General features: G+C 45.3%; 1 protein-coding gene across 4 annotated transcripts in view; it reads right to left on the bottom strand.

The window, feature by feature from the left end:
• Positions 1-19901, bottom strand: part of ASTN2 (astrotactin 2) — a 927905-nt gene that overhangs the window by 38803 nt on the left and 869201 nt on the right. For all 4 annotated transcript variants that reach the window (XM_060101146.1, XM_060101145.1, XM_060101147.1 and 1 more), the window contains one exon: positions 15654-15795. In XM_060101146.1, the coding sequence (XP_059957129.1) occupies positions 15654-15795 (142 nt within the window). The remainder of the gene's footprint in view (positions 1-15653; positions 15796-19901) is intronic.

The following is a 19901-nucleotide window of genomic DNA, read 5'->3' as shown; positions in this document are numbered from 1 at the left end:
GCTGGGCTACTGACTAGTGCATGACTTTAGCAAATTTCGTAGCTTTTCTGGGCTTTGGTTTTCTCATCTCTAAGAATGGGAATAACAAAATACTGGCCTCATTGGGTTATTGAGAGGATTGGATACGTTCATTTGTGGAAAGCATTTAGAAGAGTGCCTGACATATTGAAAGCACTCTAAGTAATAACCCTATGTATCATTGGTTCGTTCGTTTTTCCACTGAAGCATTTACATGGATAGTCTTATGAAGAAGGAAGCAAAAGTCTTGCCTGAAGAAGACATAACGAGGCTCGGAACTGAGAAAAATAATGGCAAATAATGGGAGGCTGTCTAGTAACATACCAGGAACTCAGTCTGCTTCTCTATAAATGGTATAATCCTTGCCTCTAGAGTCAGCACGTGTCAGGGTGCCAATGGCACTCCTGAGACAACTCCAGAGGACTTCCTTTGGCCGGCCATTGGTTGTCTGGATTTGGACAAGGTTACTGGGAGTCCTGGGAGAAAGTATAACTCCATGACATTGTATTATTTTAAAAATTAACAGGATTATAGCAAGAACAAACAAAAAACTCCAGGGGTTACCACTGCTTTTTTTTTTTAAAGATGCTTCTGTGGATCTAACATCCATCTCTAGAAGCCAGCAAAATTGCTGTTTATTTATCCTGTAGCTTCTGAGTGTCTTCCTTTCCCCTATGTGCTCTCTCTCCCTCTCCTCTCCCTGTTACAGGCCGTGGATAGGATTAAGAAAGATCTACTTATGGTCTTCAGTTACTATACTATACATGCTGAAGGAGAGACTGCTGGGGGCAGGCCTGCGATAAGGGTGAGAGGAGCTGGATACAGTTTGGGGAGTCAGGCAGGCAGTTCACCCACCCGTCAACCTCTCCACAATTGAGGCAGCTCCCTGGGCCTTCCTTGCCTGTTGGAGTCTGTGAATGTTTCCCAGAAAGAAATAGTAACTTCTCCTTTTTCTGGCAGGGGCGCCTGATGAAAATCCCTGAAAACAGGGCCTCTCCCTCCCCTTCATGCTGGCCTCACACATGCTAATGCAAATGAGTCCTGACCCAGCCAGGGGTCTGCGGGAAGGCGGCCAGGAGCTTTAGAACAAACATGCAAAGAATGTTATTTCATTTCTGGCATCCTGGGGAAAGAGGGACAGAGAGAGGGAAGCTGGGCAGTAAGGGGGTGGAGTGAGAGAGAGAATGAATATGAATGCTCACCGCAACGGGACTAAAGCAGACGGAAAGAACGGGAGGAAACTGATAGGAATAAAGGGCCTACTAGGTGCCAGAATCTGACATATAGAATACATATATTTTCAATTCCACATGCACATTTTGAAGTCGAATATATTACTACCACTTTTTGGAGGCAGGTAAAGGCTTGGTCTCAACACTTAGGCATTTCTTCGTAAGGCTACCCAACTACAAAACGGTAGAGTCAGGATTTGAACCCAGATTTTAACATTTCAAATCCTGTGCCAAGTCTTCTCAGTGAGGCTTATGTCATTTGATAAGATTCCCAAAGAAAACTGTGAACACAACAGTCTCCCAACCTAGGACTCTCTTCATCCACTTACTCCTCTCACCCCTCTCTGCCGCCATCCTAATTCTAGATTCAGTATCTCTTACCACGGCCCCTAACTCTCCCTGCTCTAACCCACGCTCCACAGATATCGTTCTAAAACCCAAACGTGGCCTCCTCACTGCTACTCAAAACGAATCAATGGTTCTTGCGTCTGCATTAACAAGGCCCTGTGAGTCCTGCCTCTCCAAGCTTTTATACTATGTATCTCAACTATCCGGAACTTTCTGCTGTTCCCTTATGTGCCCCTTCAATTCCCCACCTCCTTGTCTTTATTTCAGCTGTTCCCTCTGCTGGTGATGCAATAATGGCCCTAAATCTAAATGGTGATGCTATCCACTCTTTCAGACCTCCAAGGTACACTGACTATTAGAGACCACAGCCTCCTCAGAACGCCCCATGCTTTACTATGAGGCAAATCACCCTCTATCCCAGGATGATTAGCTTCTTACAAGTTTGTTCCCAACTCTGGGCAAAACTCCTTCAGTCTAAGCCATAAGTTTTCAAATTTCAGCTGCACCACTGTCTATGAGAGAAATGCGAAAGAATATCCACGTGTGGACTCTGGAGCCAGATCTCTTGTGTTAGACTCACGGTTCTGCCATTTACTAATTAAGTGACCTTGAACAAGTCATTTAGTCCTTCGGTCTTAGTTTCCTTACATATAAAGTGGGGATATTAGAGTACCTACCTTAGAAAGTACCATATTGTGAAGGTTCAGAGAGTTAGTGGACATAAAGATCTTGGCACATTGCGTAGAGGTAGTAAGAGCCTGATAAATGGTTGATGACAATAGTGATCGGTAGGAAGTGGTCGTGGCGTCGCTATGTATGTCCTTGGCTAATAGCTGCAGATGTTTACATGAAGGCCTGACTCTATCCATTCAACCCGCTATACCTCTTCCTGACCTTTGGTGTTTTCTAAATTAAGTACCTACTAAATCTCAGTCCATATGTTAGGGATTCACAGACTCCTAAACGTGGTTTCTAAAACCTGTCCTACTCTTGGATTGCTGACAATCTTATTTCTCTATGATTGTGAGAGCTACGCTAGGGATGGGCTCAAGGAACAGTAGAAGGAAAAAAAAAAAAAAAAAACGGAGAGAAGGCATCTCTTGTTATGTCAAATGTTTGGGCAAAATGATACCAAATTTGCCACATCATGTCCAGAGGGCTCCTGGAAGATGCTCAGAGAGAACAGAGACATGTAAGCAACTTCACAGAGGGCAGGACAATTAGCCAATCATGATTCTCTTTCATGGTCATCCCTGATGAAGTCCTACTAAAGAAACATCTTGTATGTACTTGATATTGAGCACCTACTGTGTGCTGGACCTGCTATGCCTGGGAGCTTTGCATGTGTTAACTACTCTATATTTGTATCACAGCAAAACTCTAATGTAGGGAGTACCAATATGCTCACCTTACAGATGTGGAAATTGAGACCCAGGAAAATAGGGGTCTATATATTGCACAACAATATGTTGCATAGCCAGAAAGTGACTGAGATTTGAATTGACACTAGGACAGGCTAACTTAAAATCCTAGGCTCTTAGCCTCTCAGATGCCCAAGATGATTGGGGGCGTGTATGCTCAGGTCTAGGACCAGAGAGCAGCAGCTGGTCTACAGTGGAATCTAGAGCCCTGGTCCAGCCCAGCTCTGATGTTGGTTCTGCCTCCCCGAACTTCAGTTTCTTCTATAAAGAGAGAAGGATCAGGTCCATGATGTCTGAGTCCTCAAGCTCTATTGTGCTGTGATTCAGATGTGAAAGCAGAATGGGGTTGTTGGTACATGGGGGAATCTGTCCTTGGGGGAAAGGAGAATAAAGCAAAAGGAAAAATGCCAGAAATCTGGACTCTGTCTTGCCTCTGAGTTTCTGCACATCATTCATGGTGATCTCCTGTAGTCTGTTAACACCTTTCCAGTGATGACCTCAAGACTGCTCATAGCAACAGCCTCCTTCACAGCTGGAGGTGGGAGTTTAGAAGTGGGTGGCTTGGGGGTGGGGGGGTAGGCCCTCAGCCTGTGGTGTTGGACCCACAGCCAAGATAATGGGAGCAGGGAGAGGCCTGGCTTTGAGTGTGGGTCCATTCTTATTTCAGGAGTTCCTAGAGTCCTAAAAGGTCAGAGAAGGAAGGGACTTTGTCATCCAGTCCCCTCATTGTGATGAGGAAGAGACTGAAGTTCAGAAACAGGAAGCTCTTTGCCCAAGGCCCCTGGTTGATGGGCAGGAGAGCTGGGCACAGAGCCTAGTGTGGCTTGTGACCCCATCCTGGGGACTCCTCTCCACGCTGAGATGTCTCTGTGCTTTCCCCCTACCAAAGCACCCCCCAGGTAAAAGGGAGGGGGTCAAGGCCTGCTGGTAAGGGCCGTGGATTGAGTGTCAGGACCCCTGTGTGCTAATCCTGGTTCTGCCTTCACTGTGAAGCCTATGAGTCTCTCTGGGCCTCGGCTCCCTTATCTATATACTGAGAGAGTTAACTTAGAGATTTTAAATTAATAACCTGCAGGCTAATTGTGACCTACAAAATTGGTTTATATGACCAGTATTAAATTGGTTATCAGCAAGTACTAATTAAGAGATTTCATTTAAGCCTAGGTTTATGGCTGACGTTCTCACAGAGTAATGATGAGCTGCAGCTAAGAATTCTCTGCTCCATTTCTAGTTTACCGCTGTCCCCACTGCCCCGTTATCGCGCATCTGGTCACACTGGCCCATTAATGTCACTTGCCAGGTCCTCCTTAGAAAGCCCTGCCGAGAGTTTGTTCCATCTCCCTCAGCTTCCTGCTCCCCAAGCATGGGGCTTACCATCCCCTGAGATTACCAGCCCACTGAGGGCCAGCACTGGAATGTTTCTCGACAATGACCTGAAATTTGTCTTCCTCGCAGCCATTCACCTCATCCTGTTCCCGGGGGTCAGAGGGAACACATCTGCGCCTCTGACACCTGTGTGGCTCTACAGAGGGCTGAGGATGGTGGGCCATCCTCCCGGGCCCTCTCTTAACTTGAACAAATCGTCCAGGCCCCTGAAATGTTCCCCAGGGGCATCATTTCTAGGGCCCCTGCTGACCTGCTTCCTCTCCTCTGGACACTGTTCAGATGTTTAGTCTTCCCCTTGTACGCCAACTCTCCTTGCAGCCGTGAGGCTCGTTCATACCATCCTCCACTGAATCTTGGCCACGCTGCCGTTGGGGCTCCAACACGGCTGGCGAGGCCCTCACCTGCTCAGTAACCCCGGCTCTCTTACCTCCCCTTGCCCTCCTGTCTCCAGATCTACTCTCTGCCTCATCATGCTGTCTCTCAGTTTCCAGGTTTCTCATAATCTATCCTCTGCCTGAAACCACTGTATTAGTTTCCTGTAGCTGCCATAACATATTACCACAAACATAGTGGCTTAAAACAACAGAAACATATTATCTCCCAGTTCTGGAGGCCAGGAGTCTGAAATCAAGGTGTCGGTAGGGTCAGGCTTCCCCTGAGGGCTCTTGGGAAGAATCCTTCCTTGCCTCTTCCGGCTTCCGAGGGCCCCAGGTGTTCTTTGGCTTGTGGTAACATAACTCTAATCCCCACCTTTATCTTCACGTGGCCTTCTTCTCTCTGTGTGTCTTTTCCTCTTAGAGTGACACCAGCCACTATATTATATTGGACTGAGGAACCAACCTAATTACAGTTAAATCTCATCTTGATCCTTAGTTCATTACATTTTCATTCAAAGACTCTATTTCCAAGTAAGGTCACATTCTGAGGTTTCAGGTAGTCATGAATTCTGGGGCGACGCAATTCAACCCAGGGCAACACCTCCTCTTACTTCTGCAGGAAGACTTCACAGCAGGTCTGCAAAATAGCCCTGCACTAGACCCGTCTGGGTTAGCGACCCTTCCTTGATATTTCCACAGCCCCCGGTCTTTCCCATCAGAGCATGACGCGAAGCATCATCGAGCTAGTCTCCTCTGCCTCCCCACCATGACTCTGAGCTCCATGAGGGTAGAGACCTTGTTTGGCTTGGTTAGTTCTGAATCCCAAGTGACTAGCTTAGTATAAGGCACGTTGTGGATACCCAACATATATGTCCTTTTCCTGAGTGCTCAGCACAGCCACCAGTTGTTAAGAAGAGGAAAAGCTGTTTCTGGATGTTTCCAGAACTGAACTGAGCCCATGCTGCTCCACTTCGGCCCAGCACATGCCCTACTCAGGGCACCACTCACTGGATCCCCAGTGTGTGAGGACCTCGCCTTTACTTGCACCAAATGGCCTCACTGTCTCTCAACTCAACGCAGCCTGTTCTCCACACCCCAGTCAGGGTTGTCACCAAAAACACAGGTGTAAATACAGCCTGGGCCTGCTCAACAGCTTTTCTTAGTTCCCCACTGCCTGCAGGACCAAGTCCAGCTCCTATGCCCGGCATTCAAGGCCTAGCTCCCCAGCACGGCCTCAGGTCCCATCTCTCCACCCTCCACAAGTTTGCACAAGCAGTCTGTGCCCTGTCCCTCTAAAAGCCTGGCTGGCGTCCCATTCCTGGATGAAATCCTGATGCAGCTTGAGGAAAGAACAGCCTGCCTGAGAGTCCCCAGCAGGTTTTAGGAGCCTCACTGTCTGTCGGCTGAAAAACAGCGTTATTTTTCCTCTACGAGTCTCTCTTGGCTTGGGACTCACGGCTGTATTTGCTTCTGGCTTGAGGACAGCTCCTTCCCTCTCTGGGGCCCCAACTGAACACTTTGGAGAGGTTAGTGTGACCTGACGCTAGATGCAATTGAGTCTTGAGTAGCTAGGCTGCCCCCCGCTCACCCCACCCCCTGACCAATAGGACAGGGCACCACAGCCAGAGAAAGTTCACATTCCATCTGGGTTATGGGACTACAGAGGCGCCCGGCCCCTGCTGAGCTCTGGGACCCTTGGCCACACCCAACTGGCTGGTCACCCCAGTGTCATATAATAGGTCCAGACCTTTGTTCCTAGGCTGTGGTAGGAGGGGTGGAGCGGGTAGATAATGCACAGGAACATGGAAGAAGAGAGATCATGGGACCAAGCAAGACAGAGACTAAGAAGTGATAAGAAAAGGAGAAAGAGGCAGGATGTACAGATACAGAGAGAGCAAGTATAAGAGAAGACGACACAGACAGAAAAGACTGAGACAGACAGACAGACGAGAAGTCAGAGTGCTGAGAGAGAGAGGCAGCGTCCCTGCCCAGAGCAGAGAGAGAGCAAGGATGGGACGGGAAGAAAGAGAGGGAAAGAAGAGTCAGAAACAATAAGAAATGGACAAAAAGGGGCGGCGGGGCGGGGGTGGGGGAGAGGAGAGATGTTGGAAAAACAGGAGGGGACTCAGGGAGAGAGGAAGGGAGAGAGGAAGGGGGGGGGAAGAAAAGAGGAAGGAAGGAAGGGAGGGAGGGAGGGAGGGAGGGAGGGAAGAAGGCTGTGGGAGGGAGAGAGAGGGTTGAAGAGAAAAAAAGGACTGAGAAAGTTTCACAGTGGGGAGAAAAAGCCAGTAAAGAGCAAGGCAGGAATTGTCAGGCCCGTCCTGGCTTCTTTCCCTTCTGTGTCCTGGATCAACCTTGGGCCTCAGCCTCAGCTCTCAGAGGCTACAGCCCAGGCCCCGGTCAGCATGGAAGGCTTCCTCTGTGCATATCTCCTTCCTCCCAGGAGCTGAAAGTCCCCCGAGAAGCTGGCCCGGTCACGCTGGGACTTGGCTCAAGAGGCCCACTACATAGACAGGGTCACTGAAGCTGGAAGAGGGAAGAAGCATGGAGCCTTAAGCTGAATGAAACTCTTCCGCCCGGACTCCAACCTTTCCCTCTCTGATCGCCAGGGGTTGGAGTCCAAATCCTTGCCTCCATTACCTCCTGAGATACACAGCCTCCGAATTCATCTGAATTCATGAAACATTCTTTGGGATGGCCCCATTCGATCCCTCTTCTACAAAGGCAGAAACGCAGGCCTCCAAAATGGAAACTCCTTGTCCAAGGCTTCATAGCTGCTTAGGGCCAGACGCAGGATGACCCTCCAGTCTCTCGCCTCCCTTCATCTGGGCAAGCATTCATAAATGCCAGACCTGAAGGGCTCCTGATGACTTTCATGCTTTTTCCAGTAAATTCTGTGCTGATTCTTGGCACAAAGAGAGGAAATGAAGAGGGTAGGGTAGGAATGTAAATAAAAGGAAACTTTGGGATTCCATCTAATATGTAATTATAGTATCCATGGCGGTGGCCCTGGCTGCTTCTTCGATGTGCTGCCCTGGCTGTGCCCGGGCAGGGGGTGGGGGGGTCCTGGAGGTGATGGGGGGGCCCAGCAATGCTCCATCCAAGGTGTCAAGCCCCCTGGGCTTTTGGAATAGTATTTTGGGGCAGGGAGCCTGGACTTGTTTGCAGAAACACATGGCAGTCTGGGGACGTTGGGAAACAACTCAGCAGATGAGAGCTGGAGATACTGGGCATCTCAGGAATGGCACTGGGAGTACATCCCTAGGAAGAGCAGGGGTCCTTGTGCAGACTCAGGGCTCAACTGTTTATGTGGCATCGCCAGGATTGCAGAGGCAGGGAGAAGTCTGGAGTTCAGTGGGTGTCATGTAGCTTTTGGTGTTAGGACTCAAAATCTGTTTTCCATAGTGTTTCCAGCTCATCTGAGTATGGATCTCTGCACAAAAGATCCCTTTAAACAGCTTCCACCCCTGAACCTTGCCACTTCTACATGTCCAATTCTCATAAACCAGTGTTGTAATTTCAAGTTCAAGCTCCGGAAATAAATTGGCTGAATTCAAATTGTATCTTCTCCATTTACTAGCCTTGAGGCTCTGGTCAACTTATCTAACCTCTCTCTGTGCCTTAATAGCCTAATCTGTTGGACAAGAATAACAGTCACTGCCTTGGAGAGTTGTTTTCAGGATTAAATTAGGTAAGATTTAAGATAGGTACATAGATGGATAGATAAGTAGATAGATAGATATAGAGACATAGAAACCTAGAGATAGATATAGAGATATGGTACCAGACCACAGCCAGACACACAGTGGCTGTCTCCTGAATATTTGGTGAGAAAGTGAGTTAGAGATGGTGAGTGAGTGAAGGGGAGAAGTCCGTATCTCCAGATTTCTGCACCGACTTTGAAATTTGTTCAAATCATTCAACAACTATTTACTGGATTCGTTACTGGCATCAGACACTGTTCTAGGCACCAGGAATACAGGATGACAAAGGCCGACGTAGACTCTGCTCTATGCAGCTGATGGTCTAGTGTGAAAAGACAGACAACAAACCAATAAATTAGATACTGAGTCACTACAGCTTTGGTAAGCGCCATGGCTTTATGCGTCCGTGTGTATAGCAGGTGTTATCTGTTGTAGAAAATGTGGTCAAAGAAGGCCTTTCTAAGGAAATGACATTTAATCCTAGACCTGAAGGAGAGTAAGGTACTGATCATGGGAAGAGCCAGGAGAAGGCTATCCTGGGGAAAGAACAGTAGAAGCAAAGACCTTAAAGAAGGTACATTCTTGTACATTCTAGCAAATGTGCGTAGGGAGTGATGAGTAAAGGAATCAGTGCCAGATGAAGGATTAACTTGCTCTCCCCACTGGAATGCTGAGAACACAGTGGCCAACAGTGGCAACCCCAGGCACGATGCTTAGGTAAAGAATATAATCACAAAGAGTAATAACAGTGGTTATCCTTCCCCCTCTCATCATTTAGTAAGTCCTGACAATGAGCTAGACACTCTCTTGTGCTCTTTACATGTTTCAGTTCACCGAATCCCCACAATCCTATGAAATAGGTCCTGTTACAATTCCATTTTAAAGATGACAAAACTGAAACTCAGAGAGGTTGAGAAATTTGCCCAAGGCCACACAGCACAGGTATTGGAGCCAAGGTAAAAACTCACCTCTGTCTGACTTCAAAGGCTTAACTTAAAAATATGTATATCGTGGTGGGGTGTGGGAAGGGATGTGGATTCAAAATATCTATTGCCCATCCCTTGGCTGCTTTTTTTTGACAGAGTGATCGTAACTTTTCATGTTCACACAATCTTAGGACAAATTCAAAGCACTTTCTCATATATTACGAGTTTAATCTTTGCAAAAACTTGGGGAGGTATAATTAATTATCTCCATTTCATGGATGAATTAATTAGCTACATTTTACAGATGAGAAAGATGGGGTGTGAAGTACCTTTCCTGAGGATCTGGGTCTTCTTGTCCCCAATGTTCTTTCCATTGCAAATGTTTGCTTGCGGTTAGAAGGCCCTCTTCCACTCTTCCACTATTCTTACCAGGTACTTCTGACAACTCCCCATGTGTGAGTGGACAAGCACAGGGACAACATGCGGGGGAAGGGAAGGGTGGGTCAGCTTGGGTATGACTCTCAGCTCTATCTCTTTGTATCATGTGACTTTGGGCAAAATGTTTACTTCTTTAAGTCCTAGTTTTTCCCTCTGTGAAATGCAACATGAGGATGATGATGATACCAGATCCACAGGGTTCTGGCGAGGATGAAATGAGATAGCACGTGGAACATCCTGAAAGCACTGTTCCTGGCACATAGTGAGCACTGGATAAACTATTATCATCACTACGCTCCTGGTATCCAGGAAGTACTGGGGGCACTGAGAATCAGGACACTGGTCTGGAGTCTCCATCTCTACCTCAGTGTGCAAGTCATAGAGCTCACTGAGTTTAACTTTTCCATTTCACAGATGAGAACATCAAGGCCCGAGGAGCAGGAGGAACTGGGCCCAGGTCTCGCTTGGAACAAGTGTGGGAACTGCTGTCTGACTCCTGACCTCAGGCTCTTCCCTCCTCCAGGGCCTTGGTTTTCCTTTTGCCCCTCTCCTCCACCTCCAGCCACCCCTGATAAGAAGGACCATTTCCCCTGAGCCTCTGGTCCCACCGTGGATGTTGGCACGTGGCTGCAGGACCCAGGCTCCCTTGGCATTCCTTTCACGGAGCTGAGGCCAAGGAGGTGAGGGCAGGCCTGGAGCAAGCCTCTGCATGTGTGGGAATGAGCTCCCACCCCAGGAATTAGGCCTGGCTGCTGCTGTGTGTTTGCGCAGGACACTTTGGCAGTCATCCACGATCAGAGAAAGGCAAGGCAGCCAAGACAAGACAGAGGCTAATTACCTTGGACAATAGGAAATTGGGGAGTGGCGACAAAAAGGGTGTCTAGGCCTCCGGCCAGGCAAGGGCAGGGATGGTGAGTGCCCAGCCTGGGCTGACCCTCCCACCTTGAGTGGAGATTCCTGCTCGGGGTTACCCCCGGACTCCAACAACCCAAAGGTGCAGGGGCTGGTCACACTGTCAGAACGTCTGGGGACCCTCTCCCTCTGCTGCTCTTTGTTTGTTTTCATTCAAAAGTAAAACAAATGAAACAAACAAGGAAATTCAATTTAAACAGGCCCAAGTGCTGATGTTTCTGTTTTGTTACACCAGGGTGAGCTTAGGACGAGAGGATCAGCCTTGACTCTCACTCCTCCAATTGGTCTCAACTCTGCGGTGCTGTGCAAAATTACATGGATAGAGGGGCTGCAAAAGCAATTTGCCTTCCTAGGTGGGGTGGAGAGAGGGAGTGGGGATAAAGGGAGGCCCGATTCAGAGAGAGAGAAGGAGGAACCAAAACTCAAATAAGAAACAGGACAGAGAAACAGAAATTAAGAGATTAACAGATAGAAAGGCAAAAAAGGAATGACTGGAGAATGGCAGACAGACACAGACAGTGAGCTATGCAGAGAATACTCATAGGAGAGAGGGAATAAAAGGAAAGGGGAGACGGACAGCGATGCAGAGAGGTACGGTAGGGTAAAACAAAGGTGAAGTTAGAGGAGAAGAGAGAGAATGAGAAAAAATTCCCAGGGCAGAAGTATGCATTCCCAGAACTCTCAAGCTGGGGTGGATCTAATGCATCTTCATGTTGAAGATCCTGAACTTGTGAAACAAGGAGAGGATGTGAACATTCTGCCCAAGGTCCCAGAGGCAGAAGTGGTAGTAGTGGGATGTGAACCCAGACTTCCTGCCTGAGAGACGGTGCCTCCACGCCTGTGTCACCTGAATGCTTCCATCACACCTTCTGGCAGCATGGATGGAAGGTGTGGTGCCCAGTTGTGCTTAATTAAAACTCAGGGGTCTGGACCATGCTCTCTTTCCATCCTATTTCTCCCCACATGATCCTGGGTACTCATTCTTTTCAGGGCTAGTGGGACCCCAACCTGCCTCATAGAGAATAGCTCTTCTGGGATTGTCCTTGGAAAAAAGAGACACTGAAAACCATCAGCTGAGTCAAGGAGAATGAAACAGGAAGAAGCAAAGTAACTAACATTTCCTGCAGATCTCCCGTCCGCCATGCATTCTGAGAAACCCTGTTGGTGGAGTTTCTTACTTAACGCTCTTCCCTATAACTCTACGAGAATGGAAAGATGATCAGCCCCCCTTTCCCAGCAGGAGAAACGGTTGCCTAGAGCAGTGAAAAAATGACTTGTCCCAGGGCAGGTCGTGAGTACTCAACAGAATCAGGATTTGCACCCAGCTCCGCTGGTCTCCAAAGCCTGCGCTCCTTCCACTGCCACACATGGCGTTTTTGGCCCAAGAAGAAGAAAACTAATTTTGGTAAGAAACAAGCAAGCAGAAAATGAAAACCCCCAAGAACTGACACTGGAACTATTTTAAAACTTGAGACGGAATCGGTCAGACTTCAGGGAAGGAGAGCCGCCAGTGGGATAAGAGACGGGTCCAAACAACACCCTGGCTCCTTGTCAGAGCGTCCAGATCCCAGGGCCATTAATAAAATCAATTTCAAAAATAAAATAAAGAAGTGTTCAGAGTTAGGGATGACAGGTTCATGACAAGCACATTTCCAGGACAGGAGAAGAAAGGATGTTCCTGCTTCACGAGGTGGGAAGGAGATGGGGGCCAGGGTGTGTGTGTGTCTGTGTGTGTGTGTGCGTGTGCGTGTGTGTGTGTGTGTGTGTGTAAAAGAAGAGATGAGGGAAAGCACTCATCACTTCTATCTAAAGGATGGCAGCTGATTTGTCAGCTCTAAGTGTTAATTGCTTTCAGGGTTCCATAAACCCTTTCACTGCTTTCTACATAATGGGCCTGTAGGATTCCAGCCTGGCTAACGCCAAGTCCCCACAACGTCACCCAGAGGCAGGGTCACTACTTGTGTCTCAGCAGATAGGAATCACCTGCCAGGGCTCGGTCCCTCCCTGCTAGATGTTGTCTCTCCCAGCAGTTGGAGAACGGAGGCGGAGGGAGTTGAAATTAATTATTACTACAGCAAGGGCAACAAGAGCAACAGTGATAACAGCTAACACTTCTCACTCTCCTGCTGGGGGCTTGTGACAAAGTGAAGAACGTCTGTGCATTAGGAGCTCATCAAACCTCTTGGGGTCCCAGTGAGCCAGACACCTATCACCTACACCTTCACAAAGGAGGAAACGGAGGCTGGAAGGTTGAGAAGCTCACTCAATGCCAAGCTGATAAAGCGCAGGGTGGAGATCTGAACCCAGCTCTGTCTGCCTCCAGTGCAGTCTATGCCCTCAATGAGGGACAGAAGATCCAGAAGCCAGTCACAGGCAATCTTCCAAAAATGCTGTTTTCTTCATACGATCATAGTCTTTAGGGTTGGAGAGGATCATACAGCTCATAATCTAGTCACATGTTCGTGTTTCATAGATGCAGTGACCCTAAAGCCCAAGGGGTTGGTGTCAGAGCTTACTGATTGAGAGGCTATAGACTCTCGCTCCCAAGATCTAAATACCAAATCATTACTCAAGAGCTGAGGTAAATGCTACTGCCTCTGTGAAGTTTGCCCACGTGTCCCACTGGAAGACACCTGATAGCATATTGTACTTTGGGGATTCCATTCCTAGAGCTCTCACCGTCCCCAATTGATGTTGCCCTTCTGTATAAAGTAAAACTTGGGTCCTAACATCTATGAGACAGATAGTCAGTGGCAAAGCCAGAGTCAGAAGCCCTGATTTCCATCTTATGGTGATATTCCTGAGTTTGGTACGTGAACGCATTGGGCGTTACCAATGAGCCTCAATATGTCACATGTTCAAAAGAGCCCCATGGTCTTCAGAAAAGTCATCGTCTTCCAGAGGAAGTGGGGATAGGATGTGTTTTGGAGGTGAGGGAGATTTACAGATTATGAAGGGGCTGATATTTACTGAGCACATACTTAGATACTATGCTAGGTTGCTCCTGGTTTAATTCTCATGCAACTCTGCAACCTGGGTTTATATTACTTCTCTTTTACTGAGGCTCATAGAGGTAAAGCGACTTAGCTAAGGCTACACAACTAAATATGTCATAGCCAGATTTGAATCCACAGTCTGTGGTCTTCCATACTACCATTAAGTTATAAGTTACCTGAGAATAGAAACTTTGTCTTAGGCACATTTATACTTGCATTCTAGCACAGTACCAAGACATAGGAAATCTTCAGACAATGCCTGCTGAATAAGTAAATGAGTTAAAAATGAGTAAATAAAAATGTGAATGAATGAAAGAATTGATGAATAAATAAGTGAATGAATGATGGAGTATAAGAGTGAATAAATAGATGAATGGGATGGATGGATGGATGGATGGATGGATGGAGAGATGGATAAATGGTTGGATGGATGGATAAGTGAATGAATCAATGAATAAAAGAAAAAATGAATGAGTTGAATAATTAATTGGTCAACAATGCCTACCTTATACCCTGAGAAAACCATAATTCAAAAAGAGTCATGTACCACAATGTTCATTGCAGCTCTATTACAATAGCCAGGAGATGGAAGCAACCTAAGTGTCCATCAACAGATGAATGGATAAAGAAGATGTAGCACATATATACAATGGCATACTACTCAGCCATAAAAAGAAACAAAATTGAGTTATTTGTAGTGAGGTGGATGGACCTAGAGTCTGTCATACAGAGTGAAGTAAGTCAGAAAGAGAAAAACAAATACCATATGCTAACACATATATATGGAATCGGAAAAAAAAATGGTTCTGAAGAACCCAGGGGCAGGACAGGAATAAAGACGCAGACGTAGAGATGGTCTTGAGGACACGGGGAGGGGGAAGGGTAAGCTGGGACGAAGTGAGAGAGTGGCATGGACATATACACACTACCAAACGTAAAATAGATAGCTAGTGGGAAGCAGCCTCATAGCACAGGGAGATCAGCTCGGTGCTTTGTGACCACCTAGAGGGGTGGGATAGGGAGGTTGGGAGGGAGATGCAAGAGGGAGGATATATGGGGATGTATGTATATGTATAGCTGATTCACTTTGTTATACAGCAGAAACTAACACACCATTGTAAAGCAATTATACTCCAGCAAAGATGTTAAAAAAAAACAACAACAATGCCCACCTTGTCAACAACTGCAGCTTTCTAGATTAGTAAGGGAGGCGGCCTATGGTTTCATAATTAGAGAATGAAGAGAGCTGGTTGCTAGAACTATATGTTATAGCTTATGATGGTTGCATCCAAATGTGGCAACACTCACTGAGTTGGGAAACAGAGAAAAAATGAGCCCGTTTTCCCACTGAGATGAACAGATGAGTCTCAGAATGACTTCCTTTGCATCTCCAGAAATTTGGACGCAATGACTCTAATCTACTCTGTGAAAGAGTGATGATGACACTATGACTAAGGGACTGGATGAATCTACTAATAAAAATATTATATGTATATATACTACATATATGTATACACTTCTGATATGCTAATCTAACATTTTTCAGAGGAAATATCATGGAATTGAGAAAAGAACACCAGGCAGGGACTCCTGTCACAGCCTTCCTTGCTAACTTGCCACTTTCCCTCTTCGGGCTGCAGATTCTTCATCAGTAGGAGGGACGGTTTTACGTTACTGGCCTCCCTGGACCCTTTATCACTAACCTTGTATGATTCTGTGACTCACTGTGGCCATACTTCTCCAATGGACACTTCTAAGCCTTAGCATATTAGGGTGCACACACAGACTGGCCTGTAAAACATTCGGCTGACCTGGACAGATTACTCGTGCCTTGCCTCCCAGACTTAAAATTGTCCTGTCTGCTTCACACTCCCCACACACAAAGTATGTCTTACTTGTAGAGACCGTCGGGCTCCAGACACTTGAAGATGACGGAGTAGATACTGACTTCAGGGACCTCTCCATGGCTTCGACCAGCTGCTACACAAGATGTACCCAGGCCAGAGAGTAAGTCATCGGCAAAACTCAGGAATTCTCCTGGAGGGAGACAAAGAATGATGAGCTCCCCAGCTCAGGCCTTGGTGAGCAGACATTCCTGCTGTTGTCCGAACCCATCAAATGTCTGGATATCATTATTAAGAGGATTAATGGACAGAACAAGCACAGGATATGACAATGACACAGATCAGTGTCTACTCCTGATGACTCGTTTTTAAATTCATGCCTGAATTTTCTCAACTGTGACGTGGAGATACTAATACCTACCTTTATAAGATTGTAGCAAAGCTCAAATGAGGTAAATTACTGTGTAATAAAAATGCATGAAAATGCAACAGGAGGACAGGGCTTTCTGTCTAGAATAACTATTCTGGCCTTGTCACTGCCACTGACTTCCTCTTAACTCCTTAAGCAAGCCTCCTTGGAATTGCTGCTTCCTTCCTTGTACGGTGAAGGAGTTGGACTAAGGATATAAAATAGGTCTCATGTCATATGGTCACTCTTACGCACTGGTACTGGATTCATAGAGTGTCATGTTGAGATGGACAGAGACTGGTCCGGCTAAGGGGGAAAGAGTTCCATGACTGATTAGTGATGAAGGTCATGAGATAGGAAGGGACAACAGAAGAGAAACTGCCCCGAACCCCATGATTTCTAAAAGTCAGTCTAGCCTTTGGATTTTAGGAGGCTGCTGAAGTTTACTAGAAATAGGGCTAATAAAGAAGACAAGATGAAGACTAGAAAGAATAACTGAACATCTGGGATCTTGGGATCTAGTCTTAGCTTTGTGAAGAATTTGCTGTATAGCTTTGGAGAACTAAATTCCCATCTCTGTACTCTAGTTTTCTCCTCTGTAGAGTGAAGGTGCTAGATTTAGGATTTAGGTGCTAGATGTTAGGATTTCTGAAAAAATAAAATAACATAGATGTGCACAAAGATTAAGTTATGAGGATAAACACTGCGGCACTATTTAAACTAGCAAGAATTTTAAAACAACTAAATGTTCAATGATATCAAAACAGTAATATCAATTATAGTTCAATGATACAATGGAATATTTTATAGCCATTAAAATAATATTGTGGAAAAATATGAAGTTACTTGAAAGGATATTCACGGCACAGTAAGTTTTAAAAGATAGGTTACACTATTACAGAATAATTTTTGGTGGACATTTTACACATATATCTATCTAGAAAAAGAAGGAATAAAATATAGCAAATGAATAATAGTGGCTTTGTCTGGAAAGTTAGCTAATGGGTATTTTTTCTCTCTTATTTTTGCTTATCTCTCTTTTTAAAATTATCTACAAGGAACATGTATTGCTTTTGTAACAAGAAAAAAAAATCAATAAAAATTACTTTAAAATAACGTAAATGAGCCAGACTAAATGGCCTCTAAGTTCCTTTCCAGTTCTAAAACAGGATGATTTTAGAGGCACGTGAGGTATTGTATACCACACGATATGAAATGATATGAGGCCTCCCAACTGTTGATTCCTTGTTCTTCTTCATGCCTGATATGGAGGGCCTTGTAGTCTCTCCTCGCTTAGATTCTCGGTAATAAACAAGAAGAGGACATCTGTTAACTATCTTCTCTCTACTTGGGATTAAGGACAATGCAACGTGATGGTACCATCATGAAACAATAATGTTGGCCGAGGGTCTGAGAAGACCCGGTGCTTCTCTACCAGGGAACTGAGGGGACAGAATTTACAGATCACTTCCTTCTGGTCTTGCAAAGAAGAATTTCATCCTTTATTCACCAGTGAACTGTCTAGATGGCCCTGGGATTCAGACGCACAACAGTTCTAAAATGTATTTGTCCCCGTGGTCCAACAAAGCATATCTGATGAGTAGTGTTTTTTGTTTTCTGCTTTTTACAAAGACAGTTCATAGACTCGATGTGTAGATGCCAGAACAAGTGTCTGAATCAGGCTAATGTCAGTGACATACAAGTTCAGCTGCTCTTGCTAGGCAGACTTGGGACTGAATTTGAGTTCTACCATTTATTACAAGTCCCTTAACTTCTCAAGTCTCAGTTTTCCTTTCTGTAGCAAGGGGTCAATGACTCTTTTATGGGTCTGGAATCTAGAAAGAAAGGCTGAGTCCAGGAAGAAAGTCTGTCTAGAACCAGAGGTTTTGCTATTAAAAAATGAAGAGGTAAATTTAACGCTTCTTTGATCTCAAATTTTGGCATCCCTATTTCTTCTATAGGCCTCTTATGTCAAGCTTCTTCTGTAGTAAAATCATAAACCAACAATGTCTTCCAATAGGTATCAAAGCAGAATAATGTATGGGGTGAAAAATAAAGGAGAAAAAACATGGGACTATTCACTGGATGGAGTGAGGGCTTTGTTTCTCTTGGTTTTTCACGATTCCATGTCTGGCTGCTTGCATTTGTTTTCTTTGAGCTTGGATACATGTCTGTCTGCTTCTCAATTTGTTTCCAGATAGCCATTGAAAGAGTTGGCCCTTCATGAGGGAATTCAGTATGCCTGTGACCTGTATTAATTAACTGTCTTCAAGCCAAAAGATGGTTGACATTCGTTTTCAAATGGACATAGTTTTCCAGATATTTCCATGCATTTCAGAATAATTTAGACCACGGATAAAAGCCCCATAAATAGGTCTGGTCAGTAAGACTGGCACACAGTTCTAAGGTTTATAGGTTTAGTTCAAGTGAAGAAACTGGATAATATGGAGTATATAAATAGTCATATCAAGCACATTATAAGGATATTTAGTGTCCAGTTCTGTTTGGGACTATATACACATAATAACTTTCAAATGAAAAGAGTTAATAGGAAGGAAACTGATATTTTAGTGCCAACTTTTGTTTTCCCCAGTTAATCCTCACAACATGCAATCTTCATGAGTTAAATGTCAGTATCTCTGTTATAAAGCTGAAGTTAAGCTCACAACTTTAGGAAGAGACGGAGCTGAGATTTGAACCCATATCATCCTAATTCCAAAGCCATACCTCTTCTTTTATGTTATGCTGCCTCCTAGAGAATGTTTTTTTAAAAGAAAGACAGTGTTAGAAAGGGAACTTTCTCAATTCTTTTCAATTTGAGATGGAATTCATGCCACTCTCTTAGCTCTATGGGCTTGGGAAATGAAACAATAAAAGACCTTCTACGGCTTGTAATCTGACAACAGGAAGGGTTGTTAAGCACAGACCCATAAAGTGAATTGTAAGATTGCTTGTTTTGGCACTCTATTCCAGAAGGTTTAAACGCAACCTAGAAGGGGACAGGTGAATGCAGCGACCCTCACTGTCCTTCCTTTCCTAGTGGAGGGGGAACTAAGAAAGGCCTGGGGGCTTCTCCATGTACAAAGGTGAACCAGTGCAATTCAACACATGTATTGTGGTTCCACAGTATACCATGTTCCACGTCTGGAAGCATTATAATTGAATGAACAATAATAAAGTGCAGTGGTTAAGAGGCTGGGCTCTGCATTTACAGTGCCTAGAATTAAATCCTGGTACATCCCCACTTACAGCTTGCTTTGGACAGGTTCCTTGACTCTCTACATCTATTTTACCATATGTTAAATGGGTATAATAATGCTATCTAATGTATATTGTTTACAAATAGTAACTATTTGTAATTATTAGGACAATGTCTGGTATACAGTAAGAGCTCAAAAAACATATCAGCTATCATTATTGTTTTTGGTATTATTGTGTCATCATAACAGAGGAGATATAAGGATGCTTAGAGATTATTTTTATCCAAATTGCTCCTTTTCCAGGTGATGAAACCAAAGCCCAGATAAAGAAAGTGGCATGTCTGTGGCCATACACAAAGTAGGAGGTAGACTTGGAACAAAACTTGGTCTCTTAACCCCTATGGCCTGTGAGATAATTCATATCAGCCAGCGCATTGAGATAAAGTCACTGAGAACTGAAGAGCTTCCAAAGCTGCCCCAGGAGGCTGTGCCCCTCAATTTGTGACCAACTTTATTCAACACGAATGTGAGCTCTATTTACTGGGCATTTGCTATGTGCTGGGCACTGTATGTACATGGTACACAGCTCCACCCTGTCATCTTCTTCTACAATGAGATATCATCTCACACCAGTCAGAATGGCCATCATCAAAAAATCTAGAAACAATAAATGCTGGAGAGGGTGTGGAG

This window comes from Mesoplodon densirostris, chromosome 6, assembly GCF_025265405.1.
Source record: "Mesoplodon densirostris isolate mMesDen1 chromosome 6, mMesDen1 primary haplotype, whole genome shotgun sequence".
NCBI lineage: Eukaryota > Metazoa > Chordata > Mammalia > Artiodactyla > Ziphiidae > Mesoplodon > Mesoplodon densirostris.
This window is presented reverse-complemented; position numbering and strand designations above follow the sequence as displayed.